This window comes from Octopus bimaculoides, chromosome 5, assembly GCF_046866305.1.
Source record: "Octopus bimaculoides isolate indiv1 chromosome 5, ASM4686630v1, whole genome shotgun sequence".
Lineage (NCBI taxonomy): Eukaryota > Metazoa > Mollusca > Cephalopoda > Octopoda > Octopodidae > Octopus > Octopus bimaculoides.
Genome location: NC_142932.1, coordinates 27,458,223 through 27,478,222, shown reverse-complemented (window position 1 = coordinate 27,478,222; position 20,000 = coordinate 27,458,223). Strand labels below are relative to the sequence as shown.

Genomic DNA, 20,000 nt, shown 5'->3' with positions numbered 1-20,000 from the left:
TCAGTGTGTAAGTCTTTTTTTGTGTATAATTGTGTCGTTGTACTTTGCCGTGCTTCTACCACGTGTAGACTCTCAGTCTCTTAATATGTCGTTGAACCATTTTATTATTTGTAAAACTATTTAAAAATGCTAGCATTAATTGGTAGTAATCTTTTTACTAAGCTGCTGTCTTTTCCTCTCTATTCAGCTAGATAGATAGTGTGTTGTATTTATATACATGCATATACTAGTTTTTGTGATACGATCAGGAAAATAGAACTCTAATATGTATGTTCATATATATCATCTCTCTCTCATATATATATATATATACATACACACGTATATATATATATATATATATACATACACACGTATATATATATATATACATACACACGTATATATATATATACACACACGTATATATACGCGCACACACATATTTATGATTATCGGCAGAAGTCCAAGAGTGACTCAAGGGCAGAGAATTTCGTGTATTGGTGCTTGTCGAGATATCTATTATGTATATGGATTTAAATTAAGCTTCAATTAATTTTGAAAATATTAGAGAATGTAGTAAGATAGGCTTGTCATTATTTAAGCTGCTAATGGAGAGTAAATTGACGTATTGTGCTGTGTCGCTACAACTTAGATCTCTCCAAGATATGAAGTTTGTATTGCAAGAGCAAGGACTATTTTAGACGGTTTGGTATTAAAAATGTTAAATATGAATGTCATTTGTTGTTTGCAAAACTTATAGGGATATGTTAAACGTTTACAATAACGACCTGTGTTGAATACACCTTAAGTTCATATGTTCTGTTTATTCGGTACCGGATGGGTATTCTTTCGTGCTATTTCTAAGAATACCGTTTATTAGCCCTTTTATACTCCGTAAGAGCTCTGATCTCCGAACTCTGGGCGTGTACATCCTTGGTGCTGAAATAATTTATTGATGATCGAAGGTATATTTGAATGGATAAAGAAATAAAATGCCAAGCCTTAATACTGTTTTAAACAATTGGATGTTGGTTGGTTATAAGTAACTTAGTCTGTAGGTCAAGGTCGTTTATAATTAGTATATATCGTTTTTCTCCTATATTACGTTTCCCATTTATATTCTATATAGGTGGTAGATGGGACGTGGATATTAAATTTTTTACTTTCGTAGTCATGTGCGCTAATTTAAGAGATAGCATATAGGAAGCCGGTGTCATTGATAACCATTTTCCTCGTACAAAAATGTCCGGACAGCTCGCAGAATAGGACAAAATGCTAAGCATTTTTGCTGATCAACTTTGCCTTTCTTGTGACATTTAACCGACTTTCCCCTTCCCCTGAAAAATTGCTGGCCTTGTGCACAATTCTATACAATGCAGTGATTTGTTTTTACTCTCTGCTATGAGTTGAAGAACAATTTACCATTTTTGTGTAAATCACGTGTCTGAAACAGCTAGATTCGTGGGGTAGGGATGTAATTTCGAATTTTTGTAGGTTTAAGGGGATAAGAAAATCTTTTACTATTATATAAGTGATGTGAAATATTTAGGGGTTCAAAGTCTAGTGAGAGATTGGATTCAACTTTCAAATGTTGCCAGAAAGGTGTTTTATTCTTGGATCAATTCAAACAATTATACATTTGAACCTAGTTCTGTATATCATGCTAAAAGTAGATGTCAGGAATCCTATTCAATAAGTGTTGCATAAAATGTCAATCTTTTCTGGAATGATGTTGAAACCCACAAAACATTACTGTTCCCATGCTTCAATAAATTGTAAAAATAATAATAAAGCAATATTTGGTACATAAAAAATTTAACATGAAATTTTGATGTTTTTAAATTAGTTGATTTAAAACAGGAATTTAGTATCATAGAATCTGGATCATCGCAGGCAGATTGGTGTCAACTGGGTTAACTTTACTCATGGAATGTATTATTCTTGTAATGTATGTTGAAGTTAATGGTTATTCTAAGTAACTTTTCCCCATTGCAACATTTGAAATTTGCATTGATCAATTTTGTCCAGTGTATGTACTTTGAATGAGTTGAAATTTTGATTTAGTATGAAGTGTTGATAAACCTTTAATAGTGAAAAGGAATTAAAAATTAAGCTATGCTTACATAGCTTATAATGCTAGAAAAGTTGAATTTCAACATAAGCTCTTTAAAAACAAGACTTTGTATTTTAGTATTTAAAGTATCATGTACACCAACACCAGCATTTCTTGTCACACTGAGCAAGGTTTCTCTTTGTCCAGTAGTCATCATTGTTTAACGTTCGCTTTCCATGCTAGCTTGGGTTGGACAATTTGACTGAGGACGGGTGAACCGGATGGCTGCACCAGGCTCCAATTTGGTCTGGCAGAGTTTCTACAGCTGGATGCCCTTCCTAATGCCAACCACTCCGAGAGTGTAGTGTGTGCTTTTACGTGTCACCGGCACGAGGGCCAGTCACGCCGTACTGGCAACGGCCACACTCAAAATGGTGTTTTTTGTGTGCCACCTGCACAGGAGCCAGTCCAGCAGCACTGGCAATGACCTCGCTTGAATGATTTTTCTGAGGTACATGTAGATAGATAGTAATTGTAGCTGTGAATCAAATTTAATTCTTAGAAGTTAGAAGGGGGGGGGGACATGTAAAAGGGTAGATCCACGGAGACATAAGATGAAGTGGTGAGAAAAGATCTGATGTTGGGCCTCACAGATGACATAAGGGACTGGTTTGCTGTGCTGGAGAAGACATACCAAGCTAAATAAAATCACGGCTGTCTATGCATACATCCCTTAGCTGAGAGATCTTTGTCTTGTGTCACGTTAAAGTATCAAGTATGCTCTGTAAAGTGGTTGCCATTGGAAAGGGTCATGCAGCTGTAAAAACCATCCCAAAACATACAAATGGAACCCTGGCAACTCCCAAGCTGGTCAACTATCAAATCATCCCATCCATCCCAGCATGGTGAGCAGACCTGAGGATGATGATGGTGGGAAGTAAACTAATTGAAAAGTAAAGCTGTGGCTCTTTCTATAGATAGGGTCTGACATCTATAGCAAATTGCTCAGTAATGGGAATATATGTATTACATCTGAGATTAAAAATAGAGGTATTAATGCTTAGATGTAAGACTGCTGGGTAAGTCAGTGGAATATATAATCTGGATTCTCTAATACCTTATGGTGCTAAAAGTTTACAAAAATTCATTTTTCTTCAGATTTTGCTAACTTTGATAATCTGGGTTTGGGAATTTGCGTTGCAGATTATGTATGGAGTGGGTCTTCATCACAGTTGATGTGGAGAAGTGTCTGTTTCACTGTATTATGCAGACATAGTGATAGTGTTGTTGGCTTCTCATTTCAGATACGAAAATGCAACTCTTTGTATCGAATTTGGCCGGGAAGACCCTGGCCCTTGACATGCATTCATCCACCACCACAATGGATGTGATGGATTCAATTACAGCCAGGGAAGGTAAGTATTTTATGCATTTCTCCTCCTCCTTCCATCAAACCTTTTCTGTTCTGGTTTTGATAGTAATTGAAGGAAATAAAAAGTAGTTATGTTATTGCTTCACGCATAAGAATGTGGTTATGTCGGATTGGCAGTTGTAGAGTGTGAAAGGGATAAATTGTGATTAGTGTTAGCAAAATTTGGGTAATTACATGTAGAAACCATCTAGATGAAGAGGAAGGAATGGGTTGAGGGTGCTAACGTCTGGCATGGTAAAATCAGAATTTTGTAAGGGAAACAGAAATAGAGTAGCTAAGCATAAGAAAACTACTACAGCAAATATGTATTAAATGTTTTTGGCTTGTGTATATTTATATAAAAATTCACTTAATTTTCCATAAAAGCAGAGTTACAGCTATGACACAGTGTGCCTACATTTACTAGTCTGATAGAGTACATTCATGGAGAGTTTTGTCTCATGCTTTTGTAAAATCCTTTACATCTTAAACTAACCTAGTTTATTTTTCTCAGATGCTCATTATTTGAATTAACTCAAGTCCTTATAGTTGTATAAGTTCTGCTCTCAGCCATATTGCTATTATTTTGCCTTTATTTTGTAGGTTTATTGGTGATTTTCTGTTTCTTAAATATATAATATCTGTCCACTCTCACAATTTTAAATGTTACCCAATTTGTTAACATCCTTTGTATAGTTTGTGTTCTGGATTTCCCATTCATACTTCTACGAGCACAACCCAGCGTCTGCTGGTATATAAAAGTACTCGGCTGTAATGACTACAATACATATTTGCCATGCTCCAACTAGTACGTTTAATAACTTCATTTCTGATGGTTGTTTCGTAACCATATGGTTTTGGTTTCAGTCCCACTACACAGCACCTTAATTAATCTTTTTGTTGTCAACCTGCCTGAGAACGCATGTTTCAAAGAGCATTTCTACAGAAATGTGGTAGGGAAAGGGTGAAGTACTTCCTATAGTCCTGGGTCGGATCTGTTCAATTTGGCTCACAGATTTTTTAATTAATTCTTTTTAATACAGTTCTATTTAAGGGATAAGGAATTATGTACATTATTTACATTTGACAGATATTTGCCATCTTGTTTGTTGCTGAGGTGTCTTGGGGAAATTTCGAACCTGGGTTCTCATTCCTATGGTATTTTTCAATGTTATTATTCAAGTCGCTGCCTGGAATTTAACTCGGAATCTTGGGGTTAGTAGCCTGCACTCTTAACCACTATGCCATATGCCCGAAGGCTGGAAGGTATATCAGCTGAAATGTTACCAAAATGAGGGCAAATATCTGTCAAATGTAAATAATGTAATTCTCACACAGAGCACGGTTTACTTAGAACATTTTTGACAAAATTTGGTATTTTAGAAGTTATTTCGTGTAAAGTTGTTGTATTTGGGTAATTTCAGCCAATCAGTGATATGTATTCGGTTGAAGAAGGCTACTGCTGTTTGCGATAGTAATCGAAAAATAACAACTTCTGGGTCATCTCTTCTAAATGTCACCACTGTTCTATTCGTAAGGCATTTTGAAACTACATATACATGAACGGCAAAGAAGCTAGCTGGAGACTCATAGCTCTGTAAGTCTTTTAAACACTGGTGCACTTTATGTGCAAATATAACACTGATGTCAGGCAAACAATAAATATATGTAAATAATATTTCTTGCTTCTTGGTGTTGATTCTTCGATGTTTACTGGTTACTCTGACGCGAGAATCAAAAAAATAGGCAACACAAGCAGTAATGATTAAAATAGAACAGTGGAGATGACCCGGAAGTTGTTCCTCTTCTGGTACTATCGCAAACAGCAGCAGCTTTCTTCAACCGAATACACATCGTTGATTGGTTGAAATTATCCAAATACGACAACATAAAATAACTTCTAAAATACCAAATTTTGTTCAAAATAAACTGTGTTCTGTGTGAGACATTCCACCAGTATACGAAGTTTCAAACTGTTAGTAAAAAGTAATTAACAAATCTGTGGGTTTATGTGGTAAATAGAAACTGTAAAGAAGCCCATTGTATTTATATTACATTGTGTTTCTGTCTCCTTGTCAAGCGGTCTTGTTTGCAATTTTGATTGGAAATTAGTGAGAGAAAAGGCATTTTTCTGTCTCAACAAATCCTGTCTGAACATTGATATAGTGACTGATATGGACAATGTAATCTTTAACTTGAAAAGTGCTTGCACCTCGTTAATTGATTTCCAGCATATCATAAGAACCACTCATCCTCTTGTGCTTATGTTGGAGTATTGGTAGAGTCCTCTTCTTTTGCCAATTTGTTTCAAAGTTGACGTTGTCATGTCTGTGTTGGTTACATTGATAAGGGTGAATTTGAAACTTATTCATGGATTTATGTATGCACGGATTTTTTTAAATATATTTTCTGTTCATAATTGAATCTTAGCTAAGTCATATACAATAAACAGGTTAATGTTTAAATTTTTAATTATGCAAATTGTCTTTCAGGAATCCCCCAGAGCCTGCAACGACTTGTGTACTCGGGCAAACAGCTGGACGAAACTGCTAGGCTGAGTGAATATGGTGTTGCTACAGGTAAGATCTTTGGCATTTGCATGTTCTTTAGCATTCAAAATGTTTTCGTGTCTTTTGGTGAAAAGTTGTTAGCATAACATTTTTACACTGTCTCAGACAGTTGTGTTGTTTTCTTTGCAATGATGTTCCAGGTTTGATCCCACTGCACAGTTCTTTGAATGAGTGGGTGATAGTATGGATCTCTGTTCATATTCACTTGCGAATCAAATTGATACATTAACAGAATGAAATAAGATTGATTGCTGTCCTGTGACTTTTATACAATATTAGTAATGTAAGCTTTATCTTGACATACGAAATTACAAACCTGGACTTATTTTTCTGTTGCAAAGCTAGGTGATTTATTCAGTGTCCACTTTTCCCCATTCTAGAATAGTTCATCCATTTGTTCCCCTCTTGGGAGTCATCCAGATTTTACCTCTGGTGAGACATTTGTACATGAAATATTTTATGTTTGGTTGTTAGATATTACTTAATTTGTTTCCGACTAGGTTACCATCATCAAAGAAACTTACAGATTTTATTGCTTTTGAAAAAAATGGTCAGAAAAGAGTTGTACTATGATATATAGGTTTTATATTAGGGTTAATGTTCATTAATATGGAATTTGGAATCTTTATAGGTGGCAACAATTTAAAACTATTGTCATTTGTATTAACATGTGACATTTCGGGCAAGTGTTTTCTTCTGTAGCAAGCCTACAGTTGGATGATGGCTTGTAATAGGAGTTGATTGATGGAAACTACTAGGCTGCATGTCATGTACATATTTATTGTCTGTGTCTAAGCAAGATATTGAAACTCTCCAGAAAAAGAAATGGTTGATACTGCAGTTTTGACATGTGCAGGCAAGTTGAATGGAAAATAGCCATCAAAACAATTGACAATTCATGACAGCGAAGTCATCCAGCTGTTGAAAAGAGTCTTCTATAACCTTTGCCACCATGGAAAACCAAATGACAGAATTGTTAGGGCATTAGGTGTAAGAGTGATATTTGATCTGGCTGAGATCATCTGAGCTTTTCATCTTTCCATGATTGATAACTTAGAGCACCAGTCAGCACCTGGGTTTCTCTAATTTCTCAACCTAACCCTAACCCTTCCATACTAGCATGGGTTGGACGATTTGACTGAGGATTGGCGAACCAGATGGCTACACCAGGCTCCAATCTGATTTGCTAGAGTTTCTACAGCTGGACGCCCTTCCTAATGCCAACCACTCCGAGAGTGTAGTATGTGCTTCCATGTGCCACCTGCACAGAAACCAGTCCAGCGGCACTGGCATCGATCTTCCTAGAATGTTTCTCACGTGCTACCGGCACCTATTACATATTTGCTGTAAGAATGTTTATACTTTGCTTGTGAATTATTTCTGAATTAATATTTATTTATTCATTGTTGTGTTGCAGGAAGTACTCTCCATTTGCTACTCCGCCTTCCTGGTGGTATCATTGAACCCAGTTTACGTATGCTTGCTTCAAAATACAACTGTGAGAAGATGATCTGCCGAAAGTAAGTACAACCTGTTACTGTTTGTTTTTAGATTGGAATTAATTACTGTATTTGCCAGCATATAGGCTGTGCTTTTGTATTTTTACATGTATAAAAAAAAAATTGCCCTGCATTTAATGTAACTATAAGTAGAGTATTAAAAAGAAGCCAAAATATCCATCTGCTAGCACTAACTTACCAATAATTGCTTATGGCATGTTGGCAGTTATATGGAGAGATCATATCTCGTACCTCCTTACCTGGTATACATAATCCACACTTGATATGTTGTACATTATTTAGCCCTTTAGCATTTATAGAACATTATATGGTACTTTCTAAAAGGCTGGTTCTGACTGTAAAACAGGCAGAATATTTCAGCCACATGGTCAGTTTAGATGCTAAAGGATTAATGAGTGCTACCATTAACTTTTTAGCATTTAAATCGTCTATATCCATCCCAAATATTCTGTCTGTTTTGTATTCAAAATGTCATTCGAAGAATAAACTAGCACTTCAAGATCTTGTAGCTATGATTAATTCAGAATAATGTGAATCAATAACATTACATTTGAAGGTACTCATGAATGCTAAAGAGTTAAATGGTTTTTGATAATGTAAATGAAATTCTAGAATGATGAGAAGAATGTAATTTTCATCAGTTTCTCAGCTATTTGTAATGCATTAATGACAAAGTAGTATGGTACACCTCCCTGATGACCTATTGTGGTAACATGAAACATCATAGCCACTATGTATGTTTTACGTACTGTATAACAATTCTCTTGATCAAAGTAGAAATAATTATGCAGTTGATCTGATGCAGAGAATTGAAATACAGTACTCATGTAATGTAGTTTATGTGATAAATTTACGGTTTCATACTTTGTTCAAATATACTGTCACAGCATTGTATTTACATGCACAGAATTACTTTTCCTCGACAAATGTCTTATATGCTAGTATGTTGTCATCATCATTTAAACGTCCGTTGTCCATGCTGGCATGGGTTGGATGCTTTGTCTCGGGCTGGAAGGCTGCACCAGACTCCAGTCTGATTGGACATGGTTTCTGTGGCTGGATGCCCTTCTTGATGCCAACCACTCTGATAGTGTAATGGTTGTTCTTCTCAAGCACAACAATGCCAAAGGTCTTAGTCCTTCGTCATTGCCTCTGTGAGGCCCAATGCTCAAAAGGGTGCTCTCTACTTGCCATTGGCATGAGTGCCAGTTTACATGGCACCAGCATCAGCTGCGACTATGATTTCACTTGGCTTGATGGGTCCTCTTAATTAGCGAAAAATGTATTTGTGGTTAGATTCTGAATGACTGACTAAATCCCTGAGCCGGGTTTAATTTTTATCGAGATCCCTGTTTTTCACTTCTATATAAAGATTCAACTCTAGTAATACTCTTTGTATTACAGTTAAGGAAAATTAATCAAAGATATTGCAGTCTTGATCACTACTGATTGTTTGGACTGCAAAATATATTGTTTATTAGAGGGTATGATTTAAGAGATTTGCTTGTTACTTTTAATAATCTGTTACAACAATGTAATACTATTGACTCTTTCTTTCTCACTATGTTCCAGTAAATTAATATCTTCTTTTACTGTTCTTTCAGGTGCTATGCTCGCCTTCACCCACGTGCTACCAACTGCCGTAAAAGGAAATGTGGCCATAGTAATAATCTGCGGCCCAAGAAGAAGCTAAAGTAAACATTACATATTTTATTGTGATGTTCAATTGAATAAACGTTTAAGTATCTACTTGGCCTTTGTTTTTCTATTTGTCTACTTGAGTTTCGGATTTATTGTTTATTGCAGGACTCTAAGTGTGATAAATGTTTATGTAAATTATGTATTTGAAGATTCTTTCTCAGAGTATTTTAGTCAGAAGGGAAAACAGGGCTTTGGGACTGGAGGGCATACCATAAATAACTGAATTTCAGAAACTACACGCAAGATAGTTATTTTTTAACCCTTTAGCATTCACATTCTGTCAAATTTAATGCTTTCTTAGTCACATTATTTTGTAGATTTTGATGAGGTAAATGTTAATTTTTAGAATGACATTGTAGGATTGGTGTAAGAAACTAGATCTGATCACTTTTAACCTAAAACAATATTTTGGCTGGTTTAACTGCTAAAGGATTAAATATATTTTTCTCTACACGTCTACCTCAAATTATAAAAGGTGATTGATGTATTCATATATTGCATTGAACCACAATCCTATTGTATGATTCTAACTTAATTCATGGACGTAACCTTCCACCACCATGAATTCAACTATTTCGGCTCTACCATCTCTGATAACCATTCCTTAGATACTGCAATCAGCATCCTCTACATTCGCCAGGCTCATCTTCGTTTCAAAGTCGTCTAAAAGAGAGATATGAAGTCAATAGATCTAGATGTCCTGAAATAGGAAGGTCGAAATTGATCGCCCACACTGGAGACAAATACTATGCAAAGGGACTGGGCGTAGGGAAGCAAACTAGAACTTGCCACTAAAGAAACACTCTTTCGAAGAAAGAAGTCGGTAACATTTGGGGAGGGTTTCAAATGCAAGCGTAACTCACATGTGGGCCTGTACTGCAGCAACAGAAATGAAATGGCTCCATCAGCAGCTGACGAATTCTCCAGGCGCAGATCCATGGTCCCTCAAGACTAACGAATGCCTATCTACTTCGTAGTGTATATCCCTTATCTCTAACTTGTTTCAATTATTGAACTGTAATCATTCTGGAACACCACTTAGCAGTATCAATGGAACTGATTTTTTTTTTCCTAAAGTCGGTCGTTTTAGCCAAGCCACTAATTTACAGGGACAGAAATCAAGAGCGGTTGTCAAATGAGGTGCGAGGGTGAAGTATATATATATACACGGGCTTCCTCACTATTTCCCTCATCCAAATTCACTTTCAAGGCATTGGTTGGCCTAGTGCTGCACAATGACATTGAACCTAGAGCTACGTGGTTGTCAAGCAAGCTTCTTAACCACGACGTCTGTGCTATTTGACAGGAAGCTATTGAACCAAGATGTTAATGTCAAAATGAGATGAGTCAGCACCTGTAGCCAGATTTTCATGCCAAACATGGTCAGGTGGTACAGCCTAATTCTTGCTGATGGATGGCAGTTGTGTGTGATGGGAGATTCAAGCACACTTCAAAGATCTGCATAGATTTTTGTAGAAAAAAATAAAGAATGGTGAATGCTGGAGCTGCTAGCTTTCAGGGTTGTAAAAGGAGCATTGCCAGGGTGGTGCTCTTGCAGATATGGAGCACAAATACCAAAATACCTTGTGGTATTATTACTGCTTCCGACGCTCAATATTTACTTTTTACTAAGCCTGCTGGTTATTTTCTATACTAATAAGTGAAGAATCACTGCTATTGAATATATTGTTGGCAGTGATATTTGGCTGGTATGCAGGGCTGGGCGCCTGCTACTGAGGTGGTGTTCTGGCTCCCATACCAAATCTCATTTGCTATGATACGTCTGTGTACTTAGCCTGGTGCGTCTACATGAGAAGACCTCCCAAAGAATACTACAATATTCAGCACTCTAATAATATTTCCCACGTCTATAAGGATATAAAGACTGATTTTTGGTATTTAAAACGCTTCCATCGCAACGGTCCCTATTTCTCGTGTCCACTTGCAGCTTCTCTTACAACCACCGAAACCAAATAAAGTATTCACTTTTATCAGCACTACTGATCTTGTATCACTGACTGACGTAGTTAACCAAGGCAGAACTTTGAAGTCACTATCAACCCTATCCTTGCCAAGATACACACACAAATGTAAGGGCTTTCAGTTTCTGTCAAGAAAATCCACTCACAAGATTGGTCGGTCTGGGCTAGCTAAAGCATAAGACATCCAACGGAAACTGGAAGAATTTCTTTATAAACACGGCTTTCGTTGACATGGAGAAAGCCTTTGACAGGGTCCCCCGATCCCTTATCTGGTGGTCAATGAGGAAACTTGGGATAGAAGAATGGTTAGTGAGAGCTGTGCGAGCCATGTACAGAGATGCTGCCAGTAAGGTGAGGGTTGGAAATGAGTACAGCAATGAATTCTGGGTAGAAGTAGGGGTCCACCAAGGTTCCGTCCTCAGCCCCCTCTTATTTATCATAGTCCTCCAGGCAATCACAGAGGAGTTCAAGACAGGTTGCCCCTGGGAGCTCCTCTATGCTGATGACCTTGCCCTAATTGCGGAGTCACTCAGAACTAGAGGAGAAGTTTCAGGTGTGGAAGCAAGGTCTACAATTGAAGGGCCTTAGAGTCAACCTAGCTAAAACCAAAATCCTAATAAGTAGGAAGGTAGATAAAACACAAACCCCTTCAGGTAGATGGCCCTGCTCAGTATGTAGAAAAGGAGTAGGTAGTAACTCTATAAGATGTACCCGGTGCAAGCTATGGATACACAAGAGGTGCAGCAACATCAAAGGCAGGTTAACTAGGAAGTTAGTTTTTGTTTGTGGCAGATGTTCAGGTGCAATAAAGACTGGAAACAACTTCTATCTCATTCCAGGGTGAAAAACTAGAGGTAGTCGATAGCTTCCGCTATCTGGGCGACCAAGTTAGTAGTGGGGGTGGGTGCGCTAAAAGTGTAGCTGCTAGAATAAGAATAGCCTGGGCAAAGTTTAGAGAGCTCTTAGCCCTGTTGGCGACAAAGGGACTCTCACTCAGAGTAAAAGGCAGACTGTATGACGCATGCGTACGAACAGCCATGCTACATGGCAGTGAAACATGGGCTGTAACTGCTGAGGACATACGTAAGCTCGCAAGGAATGAAGCCAGTATGCTCCGTTGGATGTGTAATGTCAATGTGAATACCCGTCAGAGTGTAAGTATCTGGAGAGAAAAGCTGAACATTAGAAGCATCAGTTGTGGTGTGCAAGAGAGACGATTGCGCTGGTATGGACATGTAGTGAGAATGGATGAGGATAGCTGCGTGAAAAAGTGCCACACCCTAACAGTTGAGGGAACCCGTGGAAGAGGTAGGCCCAGGAAGACCTGGGCTGAGATGGTGAGGCAAGACCTTCGTACATTGGGCCTCACCGAGGCGATGACTACTGACCGAGACCTTTGGAAATGTGCTGTGCGTGAGAAGACCCGGCAAGCCAAGTAAGATCGTTGCCAGTGCTCTTGTGCGGGCGGCACATGAGATACACCATTTTGAGCGTGGCCGTTGCCAGTACCGCCTGACTGGCTCCCGTAGGATTTTCGAGCGAGATCGTTGCCAGTGCCCCTGGACTGGCTTGTGCGGGTTGCACATAAAAGACACCATTTCGAGCGTGGCCGTTTTCGTGCGGGTGACGCGTAAAAGCACCCACTACACTCTCTGAGTGGTTGGGGTTAGGAAGGGCATCCAGCTGTAGAAACTCTGCCAAATTAGATTGGAGCCTGGTGTTGCCATCCGGTTTCACCAGTCCTCAGTCAAATCGTCCAACCCATGCTAGTATGGAAAGCGGACGTTAAACGATGATGATGATGATGATACCTCTCTCTCTCTCTCTCTCTCTATATATATATATATATATATATATATATATATATATATATATATAAAACGGGCTTCTTTCAGTTTCTGTCTACCAAATCGACTCAGCTTTGGTCAGCCCAAGGCTATAGCAGAAGGCACTTGCCCAAGGTGCCACGTAGTGGACTGAACCCAGAGCCATGAGGTTGATAAGCTAGCTACTTACCACACAACCTTATAATAAATGAAAGAAAGTATTGTAAACTAGCAGAAATACCCGGGTTAAAGAGAATAATGAAATCTAAAAACGCCGTCTAGACTACGCAACCCTCAACTGTTAGTAGCTACGATACCATATTTCTACATTAATAACTCTCCAATCCATGCCAGCATGGAACATAGACATTAAGTGGAATGCCAGTCTCTCATCTAGGAGGGCCTTGAAATCAATGTTACCAACTGGGGACTATGTGTGTCGTAGTGATAATAAAAAGACCCAAAGGAGGTCTGCAACAAAATAATTTTACTCAACATTTTGCAAGTGAATCAGTAGAGGCAAAGATGCGTCTCATTTACTTGACAATTTATACACCACATTGCAGAAATCACAATGAAAGTATATCTGAAAGGGTATTCTTACACTGTTGTACCGTTGAATTACAAATAATGCTCATCCGTTATGTTCGGGTTAAAATTTTATCAACATCAAAAATATATGAATTTTCATGGGAGTTATGACCGTTATACATAGAATATAATTTCCAAATTTCATAAAGATCCGTTCAGTACTTTTGACGTAGTTTTGGATAAGAAAACAAATGACTAATGTGTGTGTTTGTGTGTGATGGGTGTATATATGTATAGATATCTGTATGCATGTATATATATATGTATATATGTGTACATATTACATGTACATCTATATATATATGTATATACATCTACACATGTGTATACATATACATGTATGCATATAGATCTATATCTATATATATATATATATATATATCTATGCATATACGTGTACATATACATTACAGTATCGAAATGTGATTGTTTCAGTTAGTAGAATAGTTTCATTTTTAAAGTGAAAGTATTTGACATGAGTGTTTTTGTTTCACTTTTGACACGTAATACTTAAATAGTGGAGGAGATATTATGTTGCTGTGGGCTCGAACTCTGGAAGAAGTTAAAATTTTTTTTGACTAAAACACAACTGGAACCCTAAGTAAGGCATCTGTAAAATTTGAATGAAATTGGTTGCGTAGTTCTCGAGTTTTAGGGATTCACACAGACAGACAGACATTCTCATTTCTATATATATAGATAAACAAATGATAAGTAAAAAAACATCTAGCGTATACTGCGTGTACAACCGGACGGGAGACAGACACAGAATGTCCCTAATTCTTCATCAGTTGTCAACCAAATAGTATTACTCAATTTCGCACGATTAATGATAAGAACTTCCAATGGTGGCGGTGCTCGCGAAATTTGCGGAGAATAAAGGGCGAAGTGCAAACAAGACAATACATACAGAGTTGACATACGGAAGTGAATGTGTGCGAAACAGTTTTATTCGGCTCCACATAGGCTCGTCGAAGGAAATTAACTCGTCAGGCTAATAGAAACCGACGAGTTAGGGTCGTTTGAGCCAGCGAAACTTATTGCATGGAGCCGAATAAAACTCTTATATCATAGATCTCGCGTATATGTGCATGTATGTATGTATGTGGCATTCTGTTGGTTATGACGACGAGGGTTCCAGTTGATCCGTTCAATGGCACAGCCTGCTCGTGAAATTAACGTGCAAGTGGCTGAGCACTCCGCAGACACGTGTACCCTTAACGTAATTCCCGGGGAGATTCAGTGTGACAAGGCGGGCCCTTTGAAATACAGGTACAACAGAAACAGGAAGTAAGAGTGAGAGAAAGTTGTGGTGAAAGAGTACAGCAGTGTTCGCCACCAGCCCCTGCCGGAGCCTCGTGGAAATTTAGGTGTTTTCGCTCAATAAACACTCACAACACCCGGTCTGGGAATCGAAACCGCGAGTCCACTGCCCTAACCACTGGGCCATTGTGCTTCTACATGCATGTATGTATGTACGTACGTATGTATGTATGCATATATGTATTTATGTTGTTATGTACGTACGTATATGTGTATATTGTTGAATGCGTTCATTATTTTTTAAGTGAATAGGGCAGAATCTGATGTTGATTTGGTTGACGTTTCCATCAAGTAAAGCTACAATTTATCCACTCCCGCGTTGGCTCAATGGATATTAATTCAATAAAATGGCATTTACCACTTCTCGGCAGATAATAATATCTGTACCTAAATTCACCGTTTCATTGTCCTCGATTGATTCCTTATAATAGTGTTTCTTCAGTATGTTGTCACTGGATTATTTGCTAAAGTTTGATATTATCGAAGTAAACACTTAGCGCCAAAATTTATACCTGTCAAAGATATGAAAGGTGACTTCAAATAGAATTTATATTGAGGTAGGTGAATGTCTTCTATATCTTATTTTCTAAAGATAAGAACGGAAGTAACGAATACTTTGCTAAGAAATGATAAAGGAGAGGATTGCAATTTCTTTAGAGCGTTATCGAATGTCAATGAAAACATACCTTTAAATATATCCGCACCTTTTCATTTACACATTTTGTTTGGTTTTTATTTCGTTTACATTGAGACATTTAACAAAAGCTTCGTGTATAGTGTTTGTTTTTTCGGATAATGGAGAGGGTAATGTTATGGAAGGAAGTATATGTAGAGTAGAGAGCGTGTAATTTAATGCAATGAGATTTAGGTTTTAGTATTCCTCGGTCTCAAACAGCTTTTATGAACTGCCTAAATGATGTATCTTTAATCATTTGGTTACCATCGTTGGCTCTTCTCGCTCGCAATGCTGTCATATTCTGGCAGAATTTTCTTTTATGAGATAAAAATCTGCTGGGAAATTAACCGGATTTGTTTATTTAGTTACTTATTTTCCAGAAATGGCGTACATTAGAATGCAAAGATTCAACCCTCGTTCAATATTATTATTAATAACATTAAATAGCGGGACCCGTTGGAATATATCCTTTATTGAATTTTCATATTTCTGTTTTGATGGATACGATTCATAATATTATTATATTAAGTTCAAAATGTTTTCGATATCATTCAAAAGTCTAAGTGCGCTTAAAGAGTTTTAGCATAAAACTCGAACATATTTCATACTGAAAATTTAAAAATATGTCATTTTTTTTTTTGCCTTCATGAATTTGCATAATATAATCTTTTCTACTCTAGGCAAAGGGCCCGAAATTTTGTGGGAGGAGCCAGTCGATTATACGGACCTCAGTATGTAACTGGTACTTAATTTATCGACTCCGAAAGGATGAAAAGCAAAATCGACCTCGGAGAAATTTGAACTCAGAACGTAGCGGCAGACGAAATACTGCTAACGTTTCCCGGCGTGCTAACGTTTCCGCCAGCTCGCTGCCTTAATTTGCTTAGTATAATGAAAGTATAAGGTGCCGAACTGGCAGAATGGTTAGCAGGCTGGGGAAAATGCTTAGAGACATTTCGTCTGTCTTTACGTTCTGAGTTCAAACTCTGCTGAGGTTGGCTTTGCTTTTCATCCTTTCGGGGTCAATAAAATAAGTACCAGTTGAACACCGGGTTGATGTAATCCAGTTACCCACTGTCTAGAACTTACTGGCCTTGTGTCAAAATTTGAAATCAGCATAAGCAATCAGATTTGAAATCAAATGTTTTTACTTAAGTTAAATACTTCAATTATGTCCTCCATTTCTTTTCATAGTTAAGGCATGATTCTGCATAACACAACTGAAGCATTTGTGATTAGGGCGCGCGACCTGCGCCCTGTTGACGTGCATCTCTTTTCAGTGGACGTCTGGTCCTTTCAAATGAAAGAACAAATGTAAAAGAAAATGGGATGCCATCCATTGTAGCATGATCTCAGAAAGGTTAGCGTGCAAATTTGACCAGCACCCTGTGACATGTTTCCAAGCCTCATAGTGGAGCTTGGTTCAATGCAGTGCCGTCACTCACGACAGTACTCGGTTTGATAGCGATTGTCTGCGCGTCGGCGTTTCCGTGACGCTTGGTCTCTAGATTTGCTAAGAGCATTAGACCCCTTTGTAAGAAAACTATCGAATGTGTACGGCAACAAAGACAAAAAGTATATATAAAGAGAAATAACGTAATTATTTTATGAAAGAACGTTACATAAATGATAGAACTCCCTTGAAAATAATTTAGAATAGCTACTGAAAAATGGTTTGAATAAAATTTACATGTTTATTAACCTGACAGTTTCAATGTGTCAAGTGTTAACACTGAAGCTAGGAATCGTTGCCCTGAATCAAAAGCAATCGACAAATTGCTGCAAATATTCCTCTTTGATAACAATTGAATAATTGCAATTGTTGAAATTGATCGAATTATAACATGATGAAGAAGAGGTTTCGACTTTGGGCTAGATTATGAAAGAATTATCGTAGATGCTACACGTTTCAGCTTGGATGTGACGATACAAGTACGTGCCTAAAGTCACAATAATGAATGTAATTGTTGCCGTCTTGTTCGTTACTTACACGTAAAAGTCTGCTATTGTTGCTATACCGCGGTTTCTTCTTTCCTTCTGGGCATTTACCGTAAAAGATTCAAAGAGCTTCTTGGCTTGATCACTCTACTTGCTAGATATAATAGCTATATTTTCCCTATGCCATTGTTTATTAGCTTAAAAGAAGAATGACAATGGATTAATGTTGTCCTGTATTCATTGTTCGAAAATATGATGGATACAGCAAGAACGTTTTGATCAAAGGTCTGCTTTATCAGAACTGATCTGCGACTAAAAGCAAGGTTAAAATTAAAAACTGATGCTTCATATAGTATAAATGTTTGTAGGTGTATATTGATATATCAGTTCAATTATTAACGAAAATATATTTGGTTTCTGATGCCTGGAAAATGCTGTTTCTGTTGTATTTGTGATAAATTAGCGATAATTAAAGTTGTGTAGCAGTATCTGTGGAAATGGAAGAACTCATGATTGTGAGGTTTACTGCTTATATGTGTATATACAAAGTATAGGAGGCTAGTTCACAGGTGATCTAAACTATTAGGTACGCTAGGTAAGTGCTGTAAAGTATTACTGAAGCTCCAAGGTTATAGCCGAGACGGTAGTTATGGAGCCATTGTAGATTTCCGATGCAGCGAATTGCAACTAAAGACTTACGCTCATGGATCTACGCAGGATTGCACCTAAGGACTCACGCTTTGGTTTCTATAACTTCGGAAAGTTGAACTATGAACTTTTGTGCTTCTTTTTCTTCTCTCTTTCCATCTCCTTATTCTTTTACTCCCTTCTTCTACGCAGACACAAGGACACACACACATACTACAGACTTCTTTCAGGTTCCGTCTACCAAATCCACTCACAAGGCTTTTGTCAGGCTCGACGCTATTCCAGAAGAGACATGCCCAAGGCAGTGGGGCTGAACCCTGTGATTGGGAAGCAAAGTTCTTACCACACACCCATGCATGCGCCTATGAACAACACTTGCACCTTTGAACCAAACCTGTGTCTATGAGCCACATCTGCACCTATGAACCACATCTGTGCCTATGATTCACATCTACGCTTACGAGTCACATCTGCACCTATGAGTCACATCTGTGCCTATGAGTCACATCTGCGCCTGTGAGTCACATCTGCGCCTTTGAGTCACGTCACATCTGTGCCTATGAGTCACATCTGCGCCTATTTTGTTCCGTTTACTTCATTTCTAAGCGTTTGAATTCCTAGTGCGTAGTTGTGTCCTTTTTAGTGACCAAATGTCGTTTGTGGCACCGAAGTAAGAGATACAAGATTTCATGTATATTTTGAAGTCTCCATCGCTATTTGATCTTTCTTTCCATATCTAAGTATAGTTTGGAATCAGAAGTGTTTTGTCATGACTTGTAGTTTTCTCTAGAATAATTTCGACGAAAATGTTATGTTTGACAACGAAGTTCTTTTCTATTTTTATAATCCTACCGTAAAGATATTTTCTAAGACGTTAGTTTTCCATTGCGATAAGTCCATATATATATATATATTTTTTAAGTGGTGTTTTTTTTTAACAACTTTTGGCTGTTGTTATGTAGTACATGGATAAATGGTATGCTGGTCATATTTCGTTCAGAATTACAAACATGAACAAGAGACAACAGCAACAGTTCCAACATTCTTTGGTTACGTGCTATTATAAGTTAGGGCTAGTTTACGAGAGATTTTGTTTCGTGTCGACTGTGTGTTTTGTAGTTTTATTGTTTTTCCCTTCTTCGACGTTCAACTGACCTTTACGTTAATTCTATTTAAGCATTATCTTGTGATTATCGTGGAAATATATGTTAAGCACGACTAGAAGGGTACTTAAAATCCATATTTTTACGTTCTATTTTCTGACCAGTTAAATCTGATTATGTTTCTTTTTCTGTTTAAAGATATAAGGCTGTTATTTACGTACGATGCTGGTTCAAATATCCTCTCTATTTGAGCCTTTTTGTATGCTCAATCTGGTATCTGTGGATGACATTTAAACATGTTAAGTAGAAGCTCTCATGATTTATTAAGGTACGTTAACTAGGTATGACTGCACGGTTACGAAGATCGTCGTTTAGAGTTCAGTCCTAATGCGCGGACTCTCAGGAAAGTGTTTTCTACTATAAACTTCGAACCATTGACCATAAATGAATAAGTGTATATGGTGAAGGGAAACTGTGTGTAAGCCCGCAGTATATATATAGCATGCTTGTTTGTAAGTGCATTATTTGTTTGTGTCAGCCCCCTTTCCATTTCTTGACAACCAATGCTGGTTTGTTTACGTTCGCGTGACATAGCCGTTCGGCAAAAGATTTTGGGGTATTTTTAAAAGGAACATTAATTTATTTACTGCCCACAAATGGCTACACACAGAGGGGA

At 37.6% G+C, this 20,000-nt stretch overlaps 1 protein-coding gene across 1 annotated transcript in view; it reads left to right on the top strand.

Annotated features, from left to right (window-relative positions):
* The window catches only part of LOC106868933 (ubiquitin-ribosomal protein eL40 fusion protein), a 9,563-nt gene extending 278 nt beyond the window's left edge, over positions 1 to 9,285 (top strand). Inside the window, exons 2-5 of the mRNA XM_014914406.3 lie at positions 3,340 to 3,450; positions 5,939 to 6,025; positions 7,434 to 7,536; positions 9,141 to 9,285. Of these exons, the coding sequence (XP_014769892.1) occupies positions 3,348 to 3,450; positions 5,939 to 6,025; positions 7,434 to 7,536; positions 9,141 to 9,234 (387 nt within the window). The 5' untranslated portion in view covers positions 3,340 to 3,347 and the 3' untranslated portion in view covers positions 9,235 to 9,285. The remainder of the gene's footprint in view (positions 1 to 3,339; positions 3,451 to 5,938; positions 6,026 to 7,433; positions 7,537 to 9,140) is intronic.
* Positions 9,286 to 20,000: the final 10,715 nt, after the last annotated feature.